The sequence below is a fragment of the Triticum dicoccoides genome, chromosome 3B, assembly GCF_002162155.2.
Source record: "Triticum dicoccoides isolate Atlit2015 ecotype Zavitan chromosome 3B, WEW_v2.0, whole genome shotgun sequence".
In the NCBI taxonomy this organism is placed as follows: Eukaryota; Viridiplantae; Streptophyta; class Magnoliopsida; order Poales; family Poaceae; genus Triticum; species Triticum dicoccoides.
The window spans coordinates 623661650-623687845 of record NC_041385.1 but is presented as its reverse complement, the minus strand read 5'-3'; the positions used below and the strand labels follow the sequence as shown (position 1 = coordinate 623687845).

The 26196-nt window shown below is 44.1% G+C and overlaps 2 protein-coding genes across 3 annotated transcripts in view; one reads left to right on the top strand and one right to left on the bottom strand.

Annotated features, from left to right (window-relative positions):
- Positions 1-20628: 20628 nt before the first annotated feature.
- Positions 20629-24705, bottom strand: LOC119279724. The gene is made up of 5 exons (XM_037560872.1): positions 24690-24705; positions 23787-24345; positions 22866-23703; positions 21204-22757; positions 20629-21052 (listed from the first exon to the last, which is right to left on the bottom strand). Exons 1-4 carry the CDS (start codon positions 24703-24705, stop codon positions 22527-22529), a joined length of 1644 nt encoding a protein of 547 aa, XP_037416769.1. The 3' UTR covers positions 20629-21052; positions 21204-22526.
- A 158-nt stretch (positions 24706-24863) lies between these two features.
- The window catches only part of LOC119277478 (selT-like protein), a 4447-nt gene continuing 3114 nt past the window's right edge, over positions 24864-26196 (top strand). Inside the window, exons 1-2 of one of the 2 annotated variants that reach the window (XM_037558759.1) lie at positions 24864-25183; positions 25277-25338. In XM_037558759.1, the coding sequence (XP_037414656.1) occupies positions 25001-25183; positions 25277-25338 (245 nt within the window). In that variant the 5' untranslated portion in view covers positions 24864-25000. Of the gene's footprint in view, positions 25184-25267; positions 25339-26196 lie in introns of both variants that reach the window. The other variant, XM_037558758.1, reaches the window with a different exon arrangement.

Below are 26196 nucleotides of genomic sequence, written 5' to 3'. Positions count from 1 at the left end.
GGGGGCGCTGCGCGGTGGATGCCGCCGGCCAGACTGCGCGGCGCGCGTCCGCCAGAGCCCTGCCCGGCGGATCTGGCCGGACACCAGGGAGTGATGGAAGCGGGTGTGGGATGCTCGCGAGGGCGCAGCCTGGTTCGGAGGCGGGGGGGGGTGGGAGGATGGGCCAGGGATTGGTGCCTCGCACCGTCGCGCGCCGTGCGGATGCGCCCCATGACGTGCCGGCGGCTGCACTGGGGATCTGGATATGTGGTAGCTGAAGGGAGAAGGGCTAAGCAGTGAGGAGAAAGTGAGAGTGGTGAGGAGAAAGTGAGGAGCGGTGAGGATCAGGGTATTTAGACAGTCTGTCACTGCTACCAAATTTCTTACATGTCTGTCTTTTTAATCTTTTATTTTGCATGTTGCATATGAATTATTATACTATTCCTGGGAAAAAATATGGCAATACTATATTTAATTCATATATTTCTATATATATTTCACTTTGCAGAATGTGCCACTAACAGATATGGATATTGTTAACCATGAAAAAGAACCTATCAACAAGAGCGATGTGCAGATAGAAATAGCAAATTCGTGTCATAACAAACCAAGAAGAGCAAATACAAATATTACACCACAAGGTATTTACTTTCACAGTGATTATCAACCTTATCATTTCATTGGCCTTTTTTATATGTAACTAATTTGGATTCATGTTGTCCCATGACCGATTATATTTGCACACGGGACGATATTTCCGTTATTAAATCAATCATGTCCTTGCATGAAAAAACGAAGTTGGTGCACATCAATGATGCATTATTAACGAACGCTGAGATGAGATGCCTTACGCATGATGATATGTTTTTGCATGATGATGTAAGTCAAACCACACAAACTCTCGTAATTAAACATCAGTGTCTCAAAATTTAAATGTATTATACCGAATAATCGAAATTAGTTCAAAAAGTCCTTGACATGGTTACCATTTAAAAAAATTCCAAATTGTAGGGGCAAACTTATAGTTGTTTGGGATTTGGGGTGGCAACTTGATTGAGAACTTATATAGGTGGTCAACAACTGAAGGCAATAAATCTATTGTCCTTGCCACTATGCTTCGTAAGGATTGCAAATACGATGATTGAAGCATCTATACCAATACATGTATTGCATATTCTAAGAAAGTGTATTGTTAAGTCGACCTAAATATTTTTTTATCTTGGCAATAGGAAATCTAGAAACTTCAAATTACACCATCCTTGCATTCAACCCGGATCATACTGCAGCACGCGCACTTGATGGTGAGTAGTTATGACTTATTATCAACTAAAAATCAATTACTTACTATTGTTATTAACATATGTAGACAAATTTTAAATATTATTAAATGCAACATTTATAATATATATTTTTGCAGATATTTGCCAGAAAATAATAGGTGGGTTGATTGATATGAAGTTTGTTCACCAATTTATTGAGTGGAGGTGAGCTTTCCTAGCAAGCGAGTTGTCTACAAAGGATCCCCGACACAGTATGTATACAAAGAAAGCTCGGCGCATGTAGTAAGATAGTAGACATTGGTTATGCCTATTACAGGATGTATACAAAGAAAGCTCAGCGCATGTAGTAAGATAGTAGACATTGGTTATGCCTATTACGCATGGTTGTGTGTTTTAATTTGTAATTGTAGTTATCACGTACTTGTTTTGTATCTACTATGTAGGTGACTGTTTCATCATGTTTGTTTGTGTCTATGGTGTTTTAAGGGATGTGCTAATTTCACGGATGATTTAGTTATTATCTACATTTAAAAACAAGTTTGTCCATGTTCATAGATTTTGAATTACCTTTGACATTGTTTTTTGTCAAAATATATTCTATAAAAAACACTCATTTAAAATATCCAAGTCCATGCTATCATTTTGTCGAGTAATCTTTTCACATCATAGTTTGTATTTTGTGTGTCCGTGGCAACGCACGGGCATTCAACTAGTCAAGTTAGTTTTGTTAGGGTTTGATCCCTAGTATCCACTATGTTCCGAGATTGATGTTGCTATGACTTTGCTATGCTTAATGCTTGTCACTAGGGCCCGAGTGCCATGATTTCAGATCTGAACCTATTATGTTTTCATGAATATATGTGTGTTCTTTATCCTATCTTGCAAGTCTATAGTCACCTATTATGTGTTATGATCCGACAACCCTGAAGTGACAATAATCGAGATACTTCCCGGTGATGACCGTAGTTTGAGGAGTTCATGTATTCACCATGTGTCAATGCTTTGGCCCGGTTCTCTATTAAAAGGAGGCCTTAATATCCCTTAGTTTTCGTAAGGACTCCGCTGCAACGGGAGGGTAGGACAAAAGATGTCATGCAAGTTCTTTTCCATAAGCACGCATGACTATTTATGGAATACATGCCTACATTACATTAATGAATTGGAGCTAGTTCTATATCACCATATGTTATAACTATTGCATGAGGAATCGCATCCGGCATAATTATCCATCACTGATCCATTGCCTACGAGCTTTTCATGTATTGTTCTTCGCTTATTTACTTTTCCATTGCTATTGTTACAACTACTACAAAAAACCCAAAAACATTTATCTTTAACTTTGCTATTGTTACCATTATTATCATATCACTTTTGCTACTAAACACTTTGCTGCAGATACTAAGTTATCCAGGTGTGGTTGAATTGACAACTCAACTGCTAATACTCAAGAATATTCTTTGGCTCCCCTTGTGTCGAATCAATAAATTTGGGTTGTACTTCACCCTCGAAAGCTGTTGCGGTCCCCTACACTTGTGGGTTATCAGTGTGCATCCAACTTACTTGCTCACGAAGACCTATGGCACTTTGAGGAAGCCCATCATTGGAATATACAAGCCAAGTTCTACAATGAAAAATTCCCACTAGTATATGAAAGGTACAACATAGGAGACTCTCTATCATGAAGATCATGGTGCTACTTTGAAGCACAAGTGTGGAAAAGAGATAATAGCAATTGTCCCTTCTCTCTTATTCTCTCATTTTATTTTTTTTCCTTTTTTCTTTTTTCTTTTTCTTTTTTCCTTTTTTCTTTTCCTTTTTTCTTTTTGGTGGGCTTCTTTGGCCTCTTTTATTTTTATAAAGTCTGAAATCTCATCCCGACTTGTGGGGGAATCATAGTCTTCATCATCCTTTCCTTACTGGGACAATGCTCTAATAATGAAGATCATCACACTTTTATTGATTTACAACTCAAAAATTACAACTCAAAGTTATAACAAGATATGACTCTATATGAATGCCTCCGGCGGTGTATCGGGATATGCAATGAATCAAGAGCGACATATATGAAAATTATGAAGGTGGCCTTGCCACAAATACGATGTCAACTACATGATCATGCAAAGAGCAATATGACAATGATGAAACGTGTCATAATAAACGGAACGGTGGAAAGTTGCATGGCAATATATCTCGGAATGGCTATGGAAATGCCATAATAGGTAGGTATGGTGGCTGTTTTGAGGAAGGTAAATAATAGGTTTATGCTACTAGCGAATGTTGCGCGGTAAAATAAAGGCTAGCAAAGTGGAAGGATGAGTGTGCGTATATCCATGGACTCACATTAGTCATAAAGAACTCATATACTTATTGCAAAAATCTACTTAGCCCTTGAAGCAAAGTACTACTACGCATGCCCCTAGAAGGATAGATTGGTAGGAAAAGACCATCGCTCGTCCCCGACTGCCACTCATAAGGAAGACAATCAAAAGAGCACCTCATGCAATAAATTTGTGACACAACTTTTACCATACGTGCATGCTACGGGACTTGCCAACTTCAACAAAAGTATTTCTCAATTTTATAATTATCCACTAGCATGACCCTAACATTACTACCTTTATATCCCAAAACAATTATCAGGCACCAAATTGATCCTAGTGTTGAATGCACTTTCTATGATAGTTTTTATTATACCCAACTTGGATGCTCATCATTCTAGGACCAACTTTGTAACCATAGCAAATACCATGCTGTTCTAAAATACTCTCAAAATAATATAAGTGAAGCATGAGAGACTAGAAAATTCTTCAAAATTAATCCACCGCCGTGCTCTAGAAGATATAAGTGAAGCACTAGAGCAAAAACTATGTAGCTCAAAAGATATAAGCGAAGCACATAGCATATTCTAATAAATTTCAATCAAGTAGGCTTCTTCCAAAAAGTGTTTATAGCAAGGATGATTGTGGTAAACTAAAAAGCAAATATTAATATAATACACGACGCTCCAAGCAAAACACATATCATGTGGTGAATAAAAATATAGCTCCAAGTAAAGTTACCAATGAACGAAGACGAAAGAGGGGATGCCTTCCGGGGGCATCCCCAAACTTAGGCTTTTGGCTATTATTGAATATCTTGGGGTGCCATAAGCATCCCCAAGCTTAGGCTCTTGCCACTCTTTATTCCATAGTTCATCAAAGGTTTGCCCAAAACTTGAAAACTTCACAACACAAAACTCAACAGGAAATCTTATAAGCTCCGTTAGTGAAAGAAAACAAAACCACCACATAAGGTACTGTAATGAACTCATTATTTATTTTGGTGTTAAACCTACTGTATTCCAAGTTCTCTATGGTTCATACCCTTACATACTAGCCATAGATGCATCAAAATAAGCAAACAACACACACAAAACAGAATCTGTTAAAAACAGAACAGTCTGTATAAATCTGTAGCTAACGCAAACTTCTGGAACCTTAAAAATCCTACCAAAATAGTACGTCCTAAAAAAATTATTTATTGAACAGAAGAAAAAGAATCAATGCAAAAGCTCATTCCTGTGATTTATTGAATTTTTTCTCGTGAGCGCAAAGTTTCTGTTTTTTAGCAAAATCAAATCAACTATCATCATAGATTATCCTATAGGTTCTACTTGGCACAAACACTAAATAAAACATGAAAACACATCTAAACAGAAAGTAGATGCAAAATTTATTACTAAACAGTAACAAAAACAAGAAACACAAAGAAAATTGGGTTGCCTCCCAACTAGCGCTATCGTTTAACGCCCCTAGCTAGGCATAAAAGCGAAGATAGATCTAAGTAGTGCCATCTTTGGCAGTTGATTTTTTAATGGGGTTATGCTCGGAGATCTTTTGATCTAAGACATCCAACCGCTTATTACAAAGTGCAATCAAGTTATTCATGCGGTTGATATTTCCACCAATATTCTTAAGTGGTTCAACAAATTTTTGCAATTCACATAGTTTCTCTAAAATTTGAGTTCCTTCATGAGAGAAGGGTGATCCCATTTGTAAGGAAAGTACTCCTACTATCCCTTCTATAAGTTCATAAGCGAAAGTAGGATCAACTTCAATAAAACGCCCTTTTGCAGTAAAATCAAGGAGTTGTCTATGGGGTAGGGTTAACCCAACATAAAAATTGCGAATTAAAATCTTGAAATCTCCTTCTACAGCGCAACTACGATAAGATTCTAGCATCCTGAACCAAGCATCTTTTAAATTTTCTTCTTGTCTTTGTTTGAAGTGAAGAACTTCAAAGTCGGGAGACGAGGGGATAAAAACAGAGCTAGCCATAACGACAAGGTAAACGATCTAACACACGAGCAAACGGAAAAAAGGCAAGCGATAAAGAGGGAGAGATTGGGAAAGAGAGGGCGAATAAAACGGCAAGGGTGAAGTGGGGGAGATGAAAACGAGAGGCAAATAACAAATAATGTAAATGCGAGGGAGATGAGTTTGTGATGGGTACTTGGTATGTCTTGACTTGAGCGAAGACCTCCCCGGCAACGGCGCCAGAAATCCTTCTTGCTACTTCTCGAGCTTGCGTTGGTTTTCCTTGAAGAGAAAAAGGTGATGCAGCACAGTAGCGTAAGTATTTCCCTCAGTTTTTGAGAACCAGGGTATCAATCCAGTAGGAGGCTCCTCACAAGTCCCACGAACCTACACAAACAAACAAAGAACTCGCAACCAACGCAATAAAGGGGTTGTCAATCCCTTCATGGCCACTTGCGAAAGTGAGATCTGATAGAGATAATATGATAAGATAAATATATTTTTGGTATTTTATAATATAGATGCAGAAAGTAAAGATGCAAATAAAAATAGATTGAAAGCTTATATGATAAAAGATAGACCCGGGGGCCATAGGATTCACTAGTGGCTTCTCTCAAGATAGCATAAGTATTACGGTGGGTGAACAAATTACTGTCGAGCAATTGATAGAAAAATGAATAATTATGAGATTATCTAGGCATGATCATGTATATAGGCATCACGTCCGTGACAAGTAGACCGACTCCTGCCTACATCTACTACTATTACTCCACACATCGACCGCTATCCAGCATGCATCTAGAGTATTAAGTTCATAAGAACAGAGTAACGCATTAAGAAAGATGACATGATGTAGAGGGATAAACTCAAGCAATATGATATAAACCCCAATTTTTATCCTCGATGGCAACAATACAATACGTGCCTTGCAACCATTTCTGTTACTGGGTAAGGACACCGCAAGATTGAACCCAAAGCTAAGCACTTCTTCCATGGCAAGAAAGATCAATCTAGTAGGCCAAACCAAACCGATAATTCGAATAGACTTGCAAAGATAACTCAATCATACATAAAAGAATTCAAAGAAGATTCAAATATTTCTCATAGATAAACTTGATCATAAACCCACAATTCATCGAATCTCGACAAACACGCCGCAAAAAGAGTTTACATCGAATAGATCTCCACAAGAGAGGGGAGAACATTGTATTGAGATCCAAAAAGAGAGAAGAAGCGATCTAGCTAGTAACTATGGACCCGAAAGTCTGTGGTAAACTAGTCACACCTCATCGGAGGGGCTATGGTGTTGATGTAGAAGCCCTCCATGGTGGATTCCCCCTCCGGCAGAACGTCGGCGACGGCTCCAAGATGGGATCTCGCGGATACAGAAGGTTACGGTGGCGGAAATATTTCTTCGGCGGCTCCCTGGATGTTTTTGGGGTATGTAGGCTTATATAGGAGGAAGAAGTACGTCGGTGGACGCTCGAGGGGCCCACGAGATAGGGGGGCGCGCCCAGGAGGGGTGGGCGCGCCCTTCTATCTCGTGGCCGCCTCGGCTGCTTCTTGACTTGCACTCCAAGTCCTCTGGATCACGTTCGTTCCAAAAATCACGCTCCCAAAGGTTTCATTCCGTTTGGACTCCGTTTGATATTCCTTTTCTTCAAAATACTGAAATAGGCAAAAAAAATAGCAATACGGGCTGGGCCTCCGATTAGTAGGTTAGTCCCAAAAATGATATATTTGTGTAAAATAAAGCCCATAAACATCCAAAACAGGTAATACAATAGCATGGAACAATCAAAAATTATAGATATGTTGGAGACGTATCATGCCTCGGGCATCCCCAAGCTTGAGCTCTTGCCTCTCTTCCTTTTCCTCATATCGAGACCTCCTCGATTAGACACTTCATCCACACAAAACTTCAACCGAAAACTCGGTAAGATCCGTTAGTATAATAAAGCAAATCACTACTCTAATTACTGTAGCAAACCAATTCATATTTTGTTTTTGCATTGTGTCTACTGTAATATAGCTTTTCCATGGCTTAATCCACTAATATAAATTGATAGATTCATTAAAACAAGCAAACTATGCATCAAAAACAGAATCTGTCAAAAACAGAATAGTCTGTAGCAATCTGAACATTCACCATACTTCTGTTACCCCAAAAATTCTACCAAAATTAGGAAAAATAAATAATTTGTACATCAAGACATTGCAAAAGGAATCAGAACCAATTGACGTTTCAGTTAAAAATGTAAAATCACGCACTATAGCCAAAGTTTATGTCCTGCACCGTACAAACCAACAAGCATTGTAAATATCCTAAAGGAAAACATTGGCACATTATTTTTATAATACAATGGAATTGTACAAGGGGATAATTATTTTTGTTTAAAAGTTTCTGTAATCAAGATTCACAAATTTTCCGTGAGTATGAACAAAGTTCAAGGCTAGCTCCCACTTCAACAATGCTTGTCTCTCTCACTTTCACTTTCCTTTTTGAAAAGTTTTTAGGTTTTCCTCTTTATTTATTTTTTGTTTTTAAACTATATAAAAGCACTCAATAGAAATAAATGACTCTGTAACTTCCGGGTTGTCTCCCTCGCATCGCTTTCTTTAAAGCGATTAAGCTAGGTATTTAGTGCTCAAGTAATGAATCCACCCGGATCCCAAGGTATATCAAAACCAATTTTAATTAACAATGATTTGTAATTTAATAGTGAGAACAAAGTACCATATATCAAGCAACAATGAAGTCTAACTCTCTTCCTATGCATCGGCATGTCATAAAAAAACAATTCATGCAAACCAAGTAAAGGCCAATGCATAGTATAAACAGTTTCTTGCAATTTTATCATATTGGATACATAGAGAGGTGGAGATATAGTTCCTCTCTCATAATAATTGCAAGTAGGAGCAGCAAGCACATGCATATTATATCTGTCAAAATTATCATGTGCAACGGTGAAAGGCAACCTATCAATATAATCCTTAGTAAGCACAAACTTCTCCGATATAGTGTAGTTTGGATAATTCAAAAAGATAATAGGACTATCATGCGTGGGTGCAATAGCAATAATTTCATGTTTAACATAAGGAACTATAGCAAGTTCATCTCCATAAGCATCATTCATATTGGCATCTTGGCCACAAGCATAGCAAGCATCATCAAAAAGGGATATTTCAATAGAATCAACGGGATCATAACAATCATCATAGCAATCATCCTTCGGTAAGCACGAAGGGGAATTAAACAATGTATGAGTTGAAGAATTACTCTCATTAGAAGGTGGGCACGGGTGATCAATCCGCTCTTCCTCCTTTTGTTTTTCGCTCTCCTCGTCATCTTTTTCATCTAATGAGCTCACAGTTTCATCAATTTCTTCTTCCATAGCTTCCTGCAAAATATTAGTCTCTTCTTGGACAACGGAGACTTTCTCAATAAATGCATTAATATTGTAATTGTATTCATAATTTTCATAGCAATATCTAAGTATAGCAAGATTTTCTGGTCTATAAACTGAATCATCAAAATCGTCAAACGCTTTAAACATAGATTCAATCTCATAAGCATCCATAAAAACAACAAATTCTTCGATTTGTTCCACATCATAGTAATCATAGATACCATTAGCATAAGAAGCTAAGGTTTTATTATCATTAAATTTGCATGAAAAGGGAAGGTGTGGAGCCTTCATCCTAGAGCAGCAAGTATAATCATGCATCAAGCATAGTTGCCTAGCATACCACTTCAACATTTGAATTTGATCCCATAATAGTTTCCCTTTTTGTGTCAAGCGATAATCCCTAAAGTATTCACGTTGATCCAACGTTACTCCCATAACATAGTTGAATGGGGTTTTCTCAGGATTATTAAAGTAGTACATAATATCTTTCACATAACGATCATCGAGGGTTTTAGGAGATTCCCCATCTCCATGAGCAGCAAGTACACCTAATTTTTTTGGTATGTCGTGTTCCATATCCATAACTAAAGATAGAGAACAATTAATAACAACAAATAAAAATTACTTAGTGATAAAGCAAACAAGCACACACGAGAATATTCACCCCACGCTGTGACTCCTCGGCAACGGCGCCAGAAAAAGGTCTTGATAACTCGCAAGTATACGGGATAGTTGTAGCCTCTTCCGATAAGTAAGAGTGTCGAACCCAACGAGGAGCTAAAGGTAGAACAAATATTCTCTCAAGCCCTATCTACCACTGATACGACTCTACGCACGCTTAGTGTTCGCTTTACCTAGAACAAGTATGAATCTAGAAGTACTTTGTAGGTGTGATAGGATAGGTTTGCAAGATAATAAAGAGCACGTAAATATAAACTAGGGGCTGTTTAGATAAAGATGCAATAAAGTAAATATAGCGAGTGTGGAAAAGTGGTGGTAGGAGTTATGGAATTGTCCCTAAGCAATTGACTATGTTACTAGACCGTTAATCACTATTGCAATTCTATTTGAGGGAGAGGCATAAGCTAACATACTTTCTCTACTTGGATCATATGCACTTATGATTGAAACTCTAGTAAGCATCCTCAACTACTAAAGATCATTAAGGTAAAATCCAACCATAGCATTAAAGTATCAAGTCCCCTTTATCCCATACGCAAACAACCTACTTACTCGGGTCTATGCTTCTATTCACTCACGCCACCCACATAAGCAAATCATAAGCATATTGCAAACCCTACAGCGGGGATTCCTCACGCTTGCGCGACACGGAGAGTACTATAGGACAACACCAATAATAAAACACGCAACTCAAACCAATCATAGCAATTCATCAATCACCGATAGGACAATGAGAATCTACTCGGACATTGGCAACACATTCATTGGATAATAATATGAAGCATAAAGCACCATGTTCAAGTAGAGGGTACAGCGGGATGCGGGAGAGTGGACCGCTGGATATAGATGGGGGAAGGTGATGGAGATGTTGGTGAAGATGATGGAGGTGTTGGTGTAGATCGCGGTGATGATGATGGCCCCCGGCGGTGTTCCGGCGCCATCAGAAGTAAGGGGGAGAGAGCCCCCCTTCTTCTTCTTCTTCTTCCTTGACCTTCTCCCTAGATGGGAGAAGGGTTTCCCCTCTGGTCCTTGGCTCCCATGGCGTGGGAGGGGCGAGAGCCCCTCCAAGATTGGATCTATCTCTCTGTCTCTTTGTGTTTCTACGTTCTCTGATTCTACCCCTTCACCGTTTCTTTTATATCCAGAGATCCGTAACTCCGATTGGGGTGAATCTTTCGCCCAGATTTTTCTCATAAAATTAGCTTTCTTGCGGCAAAAGAGGAGCGTCAACCGCCTTACGGGTGGCCCAGGAGAGTGCCAGGCGCGCCCAGGGGGGTGGACGCGCCCCCTATCTCCTGGCCACCTCGGACACTGTTTCGCGTTGATTGTTCCTCCAGAAAATCCCAAATATTCCAAAATAATTCTCCGTTCATTTTTATCCCGTTTGGATTCTATTTGATATTGGGTTTCTGCGGAACATAAAACATGCAACAAAAAGGAACTGGCACTGCGCACTGGATCAATATGTTAGTCCCAAAAATAGTATAAAAAGTTGCCAAAAGTATATGAAAGTTGAATAATATTGGCATGAAACAATAAAAAATTATAGATACGACGGAGACGTAACACCAACCAATGGTTGTTACGCCAGGTGGCGGATAAACCAAGCCCCAGACTTGATTCTCATCCATGGACTTTAACTGGGATCTCATGGCCTCCAGCCATGCCTCGGAATCTGGGCTGACCATGCTTCCGCATATGTGGTCGGATCATTGCTTTCTAGCAACAATACATCATGCACTCTGCGCAATCTTTCCGACCTCCGTGGTTCCGATGCCGCTTCCAGTAAGGGTTCCCTGACTGACTCCGGTATGATCTCATCACCAGCCGAGCCGTCTCCGAGTGGTCCCCGAAATTCTTCGAGTCGGATCGTCCTCCCACTGGCCTCCCAACTTAGAAACTCTTTCTCAAGGAAAACCCCGTTCCGAGCAACAAACACTTTGTTCTCTTCACGGTTGTAGAAGCTATATCCCAAGGTTTCTCTCGGATATCTCACGAATTTGCATTTATCCGACTTGGGTGTAAGCTTGTCTGACATAAGTCGCTTGACAAATGCTTCACAACCCCAAATCTTTAGAAAAGACAAACTGGGACTCTTCTCGGTCCACATCACATGCGGTGTCTTGTCTACAGATTTTGATGGTACCCTATTAAGTGTGAAAGCTGCAGTTTCTAGAGCGTATCCCCAGAATGACAAGGGTAAATCCGATTTGCTCATCATAGACCGGATCATGTCTGATCCTATCCTCCGTTCTGACATGTCGTTTCTCTGTGGCGTACCCGGAGGTGTGAGCTGCGGTACTATACCTCGGCTTTTCAGATGATTATCAAACTCCTGGCTCATGTACTCACCTCCACAATCTGACCGTAGAAGTTTTATAGTCTTGCCGAGCTGATTCTCAACCTCGTTCTAAAACTCTTTGAACATTTTAAAAGTTTCCGACTTGTGCCTCATCAAATAGATATATCCATATCTACTCAAGTCGTCGGTAAAAGTCACGAAGTACTGATAGCCACCTCTGGCAGTTGTGCTCATTGGACCACACACATCACTATGTATAAGTTCCAACAGCTCGGATGCCCTCTCGCAACTCTTTGCGAAAGGAGACTTAGTCATCTTGCCGAGCAAGCATGATTCACATGTCTCGAATGACTCGAAGTTAGACGAAGTTAGGATCCCATCATCATGGAGCTTCTTCATGCGTTTTAGACTAATATATCCAAGCCGGCAATGCCAGAAGTATGTCGGATTTATCTCATTAGGCTTATGCCTCTTGACATTCACGTTATAGACCGGTTCATGTTCTAGATTCAATATAAAAAGCCCATCAACAATGGGTGCATAGCCGTGGAACATACCATTCAAATAAAATGAACAACCGATGTCCTTTAAATTGAATTCGTAACCCTGACTAATGAAGCATGAGGCAGAAATAATGTTCCCACTAAGTGCAGGAATGTAATAACAATTATTCTATTCCAAAATAAATCCAGAAGGAAGCTGGAGCTGCATCGTGCCGACCTCCAACGCATCAACTCTTGCTTTGTTGTCGACCCTGATGTCAATCTCCCCTTGTGCCACACGCCTAGTTCTTACCAGCCCCTGCATCGAGTTGCAAATGTGAACAACCGATCCGGTATCAAATACCCAAGAGCTACTAGGTATGCCAGCAAGGTAAATGTCTTTAACATATGCAACAAGTGTACCTTTGCCTGAAGAAGCATTTCCGGCCTTCTTGCCATGTTGTGCAAGCCACTTGCTATAGGTCCTCTTCTAGTGACCAGTCTCCTTTCAGTGATAGCAAATGGTCTTCGAGTCTGGTCCAGACTTCGGCGCAGCGGCGGAGGTTACCGTCTCCGTCCCCTTTGCCTTAGCCTTTTTCTTGGACCAACTCTTCTTGAACTTGGCCGATTTTTGCACCATCAACACTTGATGCGTGCCTTTCTTAATATCCCGCTCTGCCACTTTGAGCATCCCATGCAATTCAGTGAGCTTCTTATCCATGCCATGCATATGATAGTTCGAGATGAACGTCCCATAGCTAGGTGGAAGAGAATCTAGAACTGCATCAGTAGCCAGCTCATCCAAGAGCGGGAAGCCCAACCGATCCAAAGCTTGCACATATCCGATCATCTTGGTCACATGCGAGCTCAGTGGATGACCTTCCTTCAGCTTACAATCCATCAAGGATCGCCAGACGTTGAACCTTTCGGTCCTAGCCTGCACCTAAGACATGCTCTTGAGACTCTCGATCATATCAAAAGCCCCAACATCTTCGAAATGTTGTTGCAAATCGGGCTCCATACAAGCCAACATGAGGCAGCTGATCTCATTTGATTCACCAACGAGTTTTTGGTAGGCATTCTTGGTTGTGGCATTAGCATTATCGGCAGGTTCCTCTGGAAGTGGATCCTCTAGAACATGTTCCTTTTTATCATGCTTGAGAGCAATTTTCAAATTTCTATACCAGATGGTAAAGTTTGTTCCATTCAGTTTATCCTTTTCCATAATTGATTTCAATGCAAAGTTGGGTTGAGCAGGTGGTGCCATTGATCTATAACAAAAAATATGCAATCACTAAGCAATGTGTTTATGTAGAGTAATTATAGCCTTGAATAGAAATACTCCCACTGAACTCAGCATCCCTCCGCAAACTCTCAGTGATTCAGGATCTGACTAGCACATGCGACAAGTGAGCTTTAACATCACTGCTAGACAACATGCCTATCCGGTAAGCAACTCCTTGCTAATCGCATCTCTATACGACTCCTGTCGGTAGGGAAGGTATCTCATACCCCGTCCCCAACCTTCTTTGCCACAAGGTCCAAAACCGTTTTGATAGCCTTGTCAAGTTAACCTGATGCAGTGCATGTCCGTGTCCGACACGAACCCTTCAGTTCAAGGACACCTAGTAGTACCCCAATTTTATGAGCCCATCACTAGACGTACTTGATGTGCGAAGGTGCAACATCGGGAATGGCGAGTTACTTGATATTAACGAGGGATCATTCTACCACTCTAACATGCATAGAAAACAAGAAGCATAACAATCACAATTAAACACATATTGTGAAATGGTATGGCTCCTTCATGGACGTTCTTTCAGGTCGGCTCCGACTCCGATGACCATCTAGGAACTCCAACTTGTTTGTCACGCCGGGACGCCAAGCCACCAACCCGATCTCTATTATCGAACTACTACAACTAGCAATGAATTTTACATAGAGTCTCAAGTCGATGCGCAGGTCGTGATACATTATAATGACATCACTTTGGCTCCTGCCGGCTAACAAAATATGACACGCAGGCCATGTATAATTTACACACATGCATCACATACACATGGGTCATACTATTCACATCAAACCCTGCAAAAAAAAGTTATGCATAGAATCGCATTCTATCGGATTGAGTGATCGTGTACGAAATACAAGGGGTTACGCACACGGCGGTCCCGCTAGCCGGTTAGTTGGCGGTGTTCGAAGGGGCAGCGCCCCTCGCGGGTGCGGGCAGTGCCTGGCATTTTCAAAAATCACAGATCACATCTGAACTCCGATCACACAGAATTTTCCGACCTGACCGAGCTTATCGATCATCGCGAGTCCGATTCGGGTTTACGTTTCACTGTTAACCCCGATGGTGGATACTGACCGGTAGGGGTAGGTTGTGTCACAACCTCATCGACTCCGATCATCAGAAAACATAGCCTCTTCAATCCCCATGTGCAATTGATCTCATCAACCGTGCACATAGCCGATCTCATCAAAGACAACAGATCTCAACTGTTGCCTCCACATATCTAATATGCGTAGGATCTGAATCCCAATCCTATAGCAGAGGCTTTGATACCACTATTGGGGTCTACGGTAGAACGCGTCGACTGCAAATTAGAATTTCCTACGCGCAGAACAACCAAGAACATGCTACGGGAGATGGATAATAGATGGTTACCACTAGACGCGCAGTGTCGTGCAGCGGAAGAAGAGTTAGGGCAGCGCGTCCGCGTGGTTCGTCTCCTCCTCGTCCGATCTGTCTCGAATAGCCGGTCGTCGGATCCCTATACGGGTTTGCCGGAGCGGCGCAAGTGCACCGCCTCCAACGGTATCCGCGCATGCAGGAGGAACATCGTGCGGCGGACTGCTAGGACCGATCACACAACCGACGACGAGTGGAGGTGTCTATTCGCAACACATACAAACTCTAGTGACAGTGCCGAAGCGATCAATGAAATGAGTGTGCCGCACCTCCACTTTATATAGGCGTCTGTCGCGGGCTCAACACTTGGGCCTCGCACGGATCCTAAAGCCCAAAATCTGTTCGGCCAGGATCCGAGTCCGAGTAGGATGATATCTGACTCGTGGAGTCCGATCAAGCCTCACAGGTTCCTTCCCTTAAGTGCACGACCCCTTAGGTTCAAGTCGGCTTGGCCGCAGGTCGGATCACCTCCGACCTGCTCGACTTGTAGCGGCCTCTAGCAAGGCGTGCTGGTCACCAAGCAGACAATGAAGCCGGTTGGCGAACCTGTACATCACACTTCCATTCCTTTTGGCTCACGATATATGTTGTCGGGCTCAAGGCGAGTCTGCCATCCTTGTGCTAGCCCGACCTCTTTCTCGTTCTAGTGATCCCGACCACAAACCGGATTATCTCATAATCCTTGTTGCATGGCAATGCTTATCCTGGTCGGATCACACGAGGGGCCCAGAGTATATCTCTCCTGATCGGAGGGGTAAATCCCATCTTGCTCGACCATGTCATGCAACATGGGTCTAGACAAGTCTGAAACCTACCTTTGTAACTACCCAGTCACGAAGTAGCGTTTGGTTGGCCCAAAGTAGGTCTGTCACCATCCCAAGTACATGCGCCAGCTCAGGTCTTAGGACATAGAATGTATGTTGTACTAGAGACTCACATATGACATACCGCTGCGTATCATAGTTGGTTCTATCCGACTCACACTACGTCAGATCCGAGTCGAGATAAGGTGTGAGTCCTTCCGAGTTCATATTATCCCGTTAGCATCCAATGCTCCATGGCTAGTGAGACCAAGCCATCCACCGTGTCATATGCTAGTCTAGTTGGCTGCGCGTCCACACAGACCTTTCGACTAGGGACCTTTTAGGACAGTAATCATAGAATGCATAGTCCCACAAGCAAGTCACGTACTTGCTGATATACATCATGGATAATGTCCAAGGACTATCTTTATTAATAAACATAAGAAAAAATATCATCATACATGATTGCCTCTAGGGCATATCTACAACAGCCGGAGGCAAGCACATATCATCGCCGGCGAGCCTCTGTACCAGGCGCCTGCGTCGTCGTCCCCGATGGGCCACCGGCAGGTGGGCCCCAGCAATAAAGTAATTAGATTATGGACCTAATTTTTTTAATTTACAATCAATTATGGGCCGTGGGAACTGAGAAAAGTTGCTCCGAGACAATTTTTCTTAAAAATCATAGTCATCCCGTAAAACATGTTTTATGAGAAGTTTTTTAGGAAAACTGTTGGAGCTGCCGTAATAACGTGACAGAGGCTGCTAGATACTGTGACAGTCGTGTGCACGTGTGGTATTAATACGGAGTATTGGCCAGTATATATAAGGAAAACGTTTCAAATCGGCGGGCCGGCCGAACGTTCCGCCGGTCGCGCTCGCACTCTCGCCCACATGCACCCTGATTCTCACACGCACCACGTGTTTGTGGGGTCCCACGCGCACCAGCACGTTCTTATCCCAGCACCGCTCATCCACACAGTTCAGGTACGCCTTTATCTCTTTCTTCATCTTGTTTCTTTTCTTCCCCCTAGAGTGCTCGTCGTCCTGCCTTGCTTCCTCCCTTGCGCCGCCACATCCTAGCTCCGACGAGCTCCACCACCGGCGACTCCCCTCTACTACTCTTTCTCTCTTTCGAACGAGTATTTTTCCTTCCTCCCCCTCCTTCTCTACTGTTGACGCCGGGGGCCATTCGCAGATGCATCTCACAAGGGCCGCGAGCTGGCAGTTGCGGCGACCGAGTCGCGCGCGAGCTTCCACGGCGGCCACGCGGGGGATGGGGGTGCTGCAACCGTGGAGTGCAGATGCTGGATCCACGGTGCGCAGATGTTGGAACCATCGGCGGGAGATGCTGGAAGCTGCAACTTCCGGCGGTGACCACACCTGGCGCGGCGGAGCTGAAACCGTAGTTCGGCGGAGCTACAGCCATAAGCCGGTGGAGTTGCAACCAGCAAAACAAATGCTGGAACCGGCGACAACAGTGCTGCGACGGCCACGACGGTGATCCATCCTTGCTGGAACCAGCAATTTTTTTTGCTGGAAGCATCTCTTTTTTTTTTTGCTACGGCCCAGTGACGACGATTCATATTTTTGCTCGAAGCGGCAAGTACTTTTGCTGGAACCATTTTCTTTTTTTGTTGCAAGCATTATTTCCTTTTGTTATCACCGTTTTGATTTTTGTTGGAACAAACATTCATTATTTTTGTTACTATCGTCTTGGATTTTTGCTGGAACCAGTGTATTTTCCTGCTACAACTGTTCTTCAGTTTTGCTGCAACTAGATTATTTTTCTGCTGGAATCATACATCTATTTTGCTGGAACCATGATTTCTTTTGGTTTGCTTTGACTCGGCGCAATTTTGTGTAATGCGGAACCATATTTTTAAATTTTGCTGGAAACATGCCTTTTTTTGCTGGAACCATGCATGTCTTTTGCTACAACCAAGCCACAGCGGGATCGTTCGGCTGCCACTGACGAGTTGACCGGAGATGCAATAGAAGTACGCAGGGGAGACCGGAGTAGGCGGGGAGGAGCGGGGACTGTGAGCGAGGTGGGCGGTGGAGCGGATCCGTCATTTTTTTACCAAGTTGCGCTGTGTGGATTTTTTTAATCGAGAGGCCTAATCATGCGGCTGGTGCGTACTAAATCATGTGGCTGCTAGGCGACCGACCGAAAGTTGGGCCGGTGCGCCGGCGCGTAGCACTGCCCTATAATGATGCGTGCACTGCACTGCACATCGCAACGCAGCCGCTGGCGGTTGCAACCACCACTAGAAACCTCTCCTCATAAATCCCAACGTCCCCTGCCAAAATTCAGGTAGGAATTCTCAGAAAAACACAATTCTCAAAACGAGATAGGCCCATGTTTTGGTTGGAACGGATAGAGCTGAAGCGCCAAACCGCACAGGGCAGCACGGGGGACAAAGCAACAGCTGCAGTCCTCCCATTGATCAGTGCATATCCGACGACCGACGGCAACAGAGAAAGCGACAGCGACCGCTCGATGATCATCGATGGAGGCACGGTGCTCCACCATGGAATGCGACCTGTGAGCCGCGAGACGTCCCGGGGAAGAACCGTTAAAAGCAGCGTGGCCGGGGCCCGATTGCTCGCGGCACAGGTGAATTCTGAAAAGCTGCCGTGAGAAATCGCCGTCGATAGAATTGATCGTCGCCAGCACAGCGGGTAGAGGAACACGAGAGAGCAGGAGATCCTGCATGCCATGCCACCCCCGTTCCGGGCAGTGGTATGAACGCGAGAGGGCTCGGCGGTCGCGCCTGCCTGCAATCTGAGAAGCGGCCAAAATCTACTGCTGCGCACAGGGGCCCCGGCGCACCGAATCGCGGCAGGTGACAGCCAACTAACCACCGACCTTGCTAGCCATGGAATCGCGGATCTTTGCCGAGAGCAGCGGCAAAGTCTTCTCCGAACTGTACCTACCATCCGCTCAAAAGAATCAACGCTCCGCTGGCCGGGGCTCCACTTTCGTGCTTCATTTTTCTTGGGATGCCATCATCGTAGCCCCCTGCTCTGCTGCTCCTGTTTTCCCCTTGTTATTAAGTGAGACACTGGAGCGTGGTAGGGATTTGTTTTGAGCCGGCGGATTGGCCATTTGGGCGTACGGCGCAGGCGCAGGCGCGTGACCTGCCCGGTCGGTCGGCATGGCGAATTGGTCACGTGCACGGGCGCCATTCTCTCCTCCAAGAACGATGGGTCCGGTGTGCTTCACGACCCGGTCATGTGCGTCATAAAGGCGGTCGACTGTTCCTGCCAGGGAGATCGGACAATTCTTGATGGTTTTATATAGTCAACCTTGCATTCACACGCGAGCTATCGCGCCATCATTGCTGCAGCCGGATTGATGAATTCGGGCGCGGCCCGGCGCGGCCCACAGGCCGCCGCACATCAACCGTGGCGGGCCGGCGCCATTTAAGACGACGGACGGACTCGAATGATTAGACCTTCCCTGCAGCAAGAGGCCACCATTTTTCTCCATCACGCTGACGCTGCCACTGCCCGGACGAGTAGATCGATCGCGCAGCAGCACTACACTGTTGCAGCTGAATCATGTGGAGGAGCAGAGCGAGCGAGTGGCGTCATGCTGCTGCACAGGTCCTGCACCCGGGCCGCCTTGTCACTGTTTGGATTCTCGAGATCTGTGCTCCGCCCCTACATCAGTCTTGTTTTCATTTTCTTTTGAGGGTACTTGTTTTCAATTTCATTTTCAACCTTACCGCGATCATTGCCACGATGGGAATCTTTGCCGATAAAAAAAAGCAACAACGCGGAAGTGATGATTGCCTTCGTGGGCTTTGTTAAAAAAAATAGTTTTATTAGATTTTGTGTCCTGCTTAGAAAGGTGAGACGACGGCGACTCCCTAAATCCCCATAGCCCCCGTTCTAATGGTGTGTTTAGGATAGTCTTCATGCTGGATCCTTTCAATCTAAGCTTTTCTTCAATGACGGCAATTGTTGTTCTAGTGCGCTCGTTCTGGTGCTTAGCATGACGACTTATCGACCGTCTACCATAACAACTTTTGCCGGACTCCAACGAGGGAGGGGCAATGATGATGGCGTACCTTCGGCCCGATTCAATGCTTGTAGTTGTCTTTATATGGTCTACATATCTGAATACGAATTTATTATTTTTGGTGTTTATTGTATTATCATGATTGTAAATGAATAGATGCGAAGTTTCTCAAAAAATAATATTTTTTAGGGCTTCTTGAAAAATAAATGAGTAGCTTTTTTTAGGATATTAAATGAGTAGCTCGTTTTTCGGGCCGCCTAGGATATGAGCCATGGACATTGACGGCCTGCCAGTTCAGGCCCAAGGGAAGCCCGCCCCGGCGAGCCACACAAAATTCATAGGTCATAGAGACAATAGCCAGAATGCCACTATGAGAAACCGAACTCGCCAAAATACCACTATGAAAAATCAACTTGCCAATATACCACTACTTTCAGTTTTTTCTAGCCAAAATACCACTAGTGACTAACGGAGACTAACACCATCCAAAAAAGACTTCTATACCCTTACCTCTTCACAGCCCAAAGCATACATTTCAACAACAAAAAGAGCAGCTATAGTACAACATTACAAATTCAACATAATCTAAATTTACACCATTGAACATCAATATAACAACATTTCAGCAGCATTTTGACAGCATTTCAGCAGCATTTCAGCAGCATTTTGACATGAAAACATCACCAATTCAGCATAATCTCAGTTTGCATCATTGAACATCAATATAGCAACAAATTAACAATGATACATAATGGTTCGAAATAAGATAACATCAACAACGATACATAATGGTTCAAAAGAAGCTAGCATCAACACATAATGGTTCAGACCACTATTTCTTCAAACAAAAGATCATGGTTCTCACAACCATAAGCAAAAGATGATGATTCTCCCAACCAAATGCACTAAACTCGTCGTAGAGGGCTAGGAGCAGCAATTTTACTCCTTGTAGATCCACTAGGAGGTGTACAAGCAATTGCAATAGCTGTTGCCCTCTGCCTTGTCATCGGACTCGTAGGAGTATCAAGTTGAGTACTGTGCTTAGTTGGTGTCTTAGGAGAAGTAGCCGCAATGCTTGCTTCAACCTTTGACTTTTTCCTACATTCAAAACAATATTGTTAGTAATTAATATGCAGGACATTTGGCAACAATGTGAGAAGAAGTAGTATCATGAAAGAAATACCATGGAAGAGGAGTAGCATCATGAAATAAATACAAGTGAAAGAGATGAGACTTATGAAATAAATACCGCGGAGGAGGAGTAGCATCTTGATCCGCGTCACTTTCCATCTCAGGCTCCTTGCATGTCTTTCGGAGATGGCCTATTGCTCCACATCTTTTGCATTTGTGTCTTCTACCGGTTCCACCTTCGGTGTAATTCTTTATCATCCTAGTTCTTGGACGTCCAGCACTCTTGGTAAGTTTGGGAGGGATCATATCAAATCCGGGATTTACCTTGGGCCATTGGGATCTGCCCCTAATTGGCATGAGAACTCCAGCATATGCCGCTTGGAACCTTGCCACTGAGAAGCACTCTGCAACATAATCCTCTAGCTTGGCTTTTTTGGAGAAGATGAACCAAAGAGCATGTGTGCAAGGTTTACGACAAATCTGCCATCTTCTACAAGAGCACTCGTTTTTCTTCAAGTTAACGATGTGCCTCCATCCATTTCCTGAAATCTCAGCTATATTTGGCGAAGCTCTTGCTTCCAAATAATGCAGCCCCTTACTTTTCAGATTCAACTCCTTTATCACACTAGGTAGTATGTAACCTAGCAGCGCTTCACCAACGGCTCTCCTTTTCTCGAACAATATAATTATCATTTCTCTAAGGTTGTCCAAAAGCTCAACAAGTGCAAGTTGCTTCACATCCTTAATCCAATTGTTGAAAACCCCTGCCAAATTATTGCTAACATACTCAACTTTTATCATTGCTGAAAATTTGCTTCTTGTCCACACACGGTTGTGATGCATGTTCAAATAGGCTATTGCTTCGACGCTTTGTGCTTGTATTTCTGCCATTAGTGAATCATGCTTCTCTACTTCATATGTCCAAGCTGCAGGCCACATATTATCTAGTATGTCACCTTTGAACTTTTCCTTGAAGTTGAGCATTAGATGCATCATGCATTCTCTATGTTCACAATTTGGGTATACCTTGGAAATGGCATTCTCCAACCCCTTGCATGCATCGGTATGGATTGCAAGCCCTTGTGGTTCTCCAATAGCCAATTTCAATTGCTCCATGAACCATACCCAATTTTCTGTATTCTCTTTCTCAAATATTCCAAATGCTACCGGAAACATCCAACTATGCCCATCTACACCAATTGCGGCTGCCAATTGGCCAGTGTATTTCCCACAAAGAAAAGTTGCGTCAACCCCCAAATATGGTCTACACCCTGCCAAAAACCCATCAATGCATGGCTTGAAGGCAATGAACAACCTATTGAAAACATGCACAATTTCACCCTTATTATTGGTAGTTGTTTTTACGTCTATCTCAAATATACTTCCAGGATTGGCTGCCAACAATTCAGCTCTAAAGTTCCACAACAACTGAAAATTCTCTTCATATGTACCTTCTAATTGATCCTTTTGCACGAGCTCTCCCTTTCCAAACATCGGTGTATTGAAGCTTAATATCATACTCCCTTTGCAAGCGTTCTTTTAGCTGTTTTGCACTCACCGTGGCATTCTCCTCAAGTGCAGCCTCCCCTTTATCAGCGAGCCAATCTCTATTTGCCATTCCTTTGCTGCAGTTTTTGCTCCCACAAATATGTTCAAAGGGAAGTTTCTTTACCTGCAATGACATCAAGAAACTCAAGTGTCAAATAAATAACAATATAAAGAAAAGAAATAAACAATAACATGTGCCAAAGAAAGAAGCAAACAATGCTACTAATCATACCATGAAAGTGTTAGTGTTCGGTAACTTGGAGGCATGTATCCTCCATGGACAATCCTCATCGGTGCAACTAGCCCTGAATCTTTTAGTGTCACTATACTGCGTGTCAAAAGACCAATCTTCTCTAATTGCTAGTTGTCTCAATGCAACTCTAAATGCTTTGGAGTTAGGAAATGTGGCTCCTACTTCAATTCGAGGATTCTTTTTATCGTGGAGATAAGTAGGAGCCACATTGTTTGCGAGTAATGTCTCATCATCCCCTCGCACACGATGTGGATCATAAGAGTTGTCAACATCTAGTGTTCCCAATGGTACTCTTGCAGCCTTTGGCTCGACATTTTTCTCCTTTGACTCTGCATTCCCCTTTGACTCTGCATTCTCATGCAAATAGGTGTTCTCCTCACCGCATCCTACAGGCTCATCATCCTCATACTCGCCTTTATAGGCTTGCTTCGACCAAGCAAAGAATGGAGCATGAATAGGTTGATCATCCATATCCTCGGCCATGACAGGATCTTGTTCCTTGTGTTGCTGTTTGTTCTCAATGGTCACACCAAACCTCACTATTTTTGTGTTAGAACACCTATCAAACAATTCAGCTATCTCTGATTCAGAGATCAATGGGATGGTGTTATATCCTGTTCCATACCAAATGGTCATTCTCTGATCAGGAGACCACTTGAACTTCTCCTCCACAACCTCCTTTATCCGCGCCACAGACAAGTCCCGACCGACCATGAAATCCCATGTTTTGCCCCTTCTGTAAACTCTTTTGCCGTCTACAATCATCAAATAGGACCGAACATCTATTTCTACTTTGAAATCGCCCATTGAATCAACTCTGAAACACACAAACACAACAAATTTCTAAATTTGCTGCACTTACAATGAAAAGAACTATGAAAACAGGGGGAAATTTTGTACCTTTTGCCGCTGGAGATGTACTGGAGGGTTGGAGGCAGAGGAGCCACTCGAAGGCGAGGTTGCAGGGGAGGCCGCGAGCTGGTCCGGTCGGTGCCAAGCAATGGAGCGCCGCCGTCGGGCTGATCCGGGAAGAACTCGAGCAGATGGACGAGCTGGGTCAGGTTGCAATGGAGCAGAGGAGGCCGCCGAACTGATCCGGGACGAGCTGGGGCGGATCCCTCTGACCGGAGCTGCGCCGTTGGGCTGGCTGGCGCCGGAGCCGATGCGTCGGGCGACCAGCCAGGCGCCGACGAGCGGGAGTGAGGGCGTTGGGCTACCCAGCCACGAACCCAGGGAGGAGGAGGAGGAGGGCGGCGCACGGAGGGAGCTGGGGATGGGTGGCGGAGAGGGTCGATCAGAGGGAGGGAGGAGCTGCAGGGCGGCGCCGGCGCCGGCTGGTTCCTCGCGCCGCCATGCTCCTGGTGTGTGCGTGCGGGAGAAGAGGGGGAGGAGAGGATAGGGTTGAGCCCAGGGGTAATTTTGGAATAGCCAAAAAACTGACAAGTTGCCTCCGGTTTGACTAACAGAAAAAGTTTGACAACTAACGGAAGTGTTATTTTGACAAGAAAAACAGAGTGTGCAGTGCTATATTGGCAAGTTGGTTTTTCATAGTGGTATTTTGGCAAGTTTGGTTTCTTATAGTGGCATTCTGACTATTGTCTTTACAGCCTGTTTGTTTCGGGGTAATTGGCATTAGGGAATGGGAAGTAGGTGGGTGCAGCACTTAAAGTCCCTTGTTTGATTGGAGGACATGGGAATTAATGAGGGAAGAGGAAAGGGAGTTACGAGTCAAACTCCCCCTTATTTCTTACCTGGTGGGGGGCTGGTAATTGAGGGAGGGAATGGGAAATGAGAGAAAAAAACCTGTTGGCATGGTCATTGCTCGCGTTCCGCATGTGTAGGAATGGAGTTTAACCGGTGGGCCCATTTTTTAGTTAGTTTTTCTGTCAAATTCCCACGAAAAAGTCCCTTCAATCACCAACCAAGGGAGTGAGACTAGAAATCTATTTCCCATGTCTAAACCCCACAGCCAACTCCCACCACTAATTCCCCCTCCCCTTCCCTAAGACTACCAAACACGTTGTTAGGTCATAGCCTCCTGCGGCGGTCGTCGTCGAGTCCTTCCTTCTTCCCCGCGGAGGACGGAGCAGAGCGACGCAGCGAGCGCAGCCGCCATGGACCGCGTGCAGCTCCTGCTCCTGGGCCTCCCCATCCTCCTCTTCTGCTCCGACGTCGTCACGCTCTTCGCGCCGCAGCCGCCGGCGGCCCCCAAGCCCCACCGCCACCCCCAGCCGGCCTCCGGCGCCTTCCAGCCTGGCGACTCCTCCCCCGACGCCGCCGATTCCGCGCAGGTGGCGGTAAGTCTAGTCTTCTCCTGGATCCAGTGCCAGTTCGGTTCCCGATCTGACTGAAGCGGGACGATCTCATGTGCCTTTTCGTAGGAGGCGCAGGTGGATGGACCTGGCTCCGGCACCACCGTCGAGCTTAAGTTCTGCGCATCCTGCTCCTACAAGTAATTCCACACATACTCTTGCTTCCGTGATAATTTCAGAGGTCAAATCCGAGATATTTTGTTAGATTTATTTACCGTAACTGATGGTTGTGGTACACACTCTGGCCGTTGACCATACTGAAACCTAACGTTTCATCACAAATGTCCAAATTGTGAGGCCCCGAAGTAAGCCCATGTGTGTAATTTGGTTAGTGTAGAACACCCATCACATGACGGCCAGTCAACTGAGCTCCACTTTGCTCGACTGATGTTGAGAGCTCAGATCTCAAAATCTCCGTAATGATGCGAACTGGCTACAATATGAAGGATCTTCAGAATTGAGATCAATATATAGCTGAAATTGTTCACTAGATATTCTGTAGCGTTTGCCTATTTCCTAACTGCACGATTGTAATCCCTAATCTCACGTGATTTGTTATCGTAGCTGCCTTGTATGTCACACACATGTACTCTCTATAGCATGATGGAATAGTTGCATCCGCTTTGCTATTCTTTACCAGCGTCTATGTGGACATCCTCTAACATACTCCGACCTTCGGGTTTTTGGGCTTTCGGCTGCCTGTGGTACTGGTACCCCAACCTATCTGCCAGTGCCAACCAACACGCTCTCGCATCGATCCACAGCCTGTGTCTTCCTTGGTTATCCTTCCTCGCACAACTCGCACAAAGGCTATCACTGCCTCGACCTCTCTATTTCATCTTGCCATTATTTCTTGGTACGTATACACTGATGAGTCTATTTTCTTTTATGCTACCACCCTCGATTTCCACCGACACGAGCGAGTTGCTCTACTTTCTTGTACAGTTTATCAGCACCACTATTTCCGCCCCTTGTGCCCTCCTTGATGACTGCTGCTG

Bases quoted from the DNA above. Each gene is read 5' to 3' on its own strand.
- LOC119279724 (XM_037560872.1), bottom strand. The intron at 23,704-23,786 runs GTACAAAATTTC...TGTGTGTTTCAG, and splicing joins TACATCTCCAGCGGCAAAAG to AGTTGATTCAATGGGCGATT. The intron at 22,758-22,865 runs GTATGATTAGTA...ATGTCATTGCAG, and splicing joins CGAACACTAACACTTTCATG to GTAAAGAAACTTCCCTTTGA.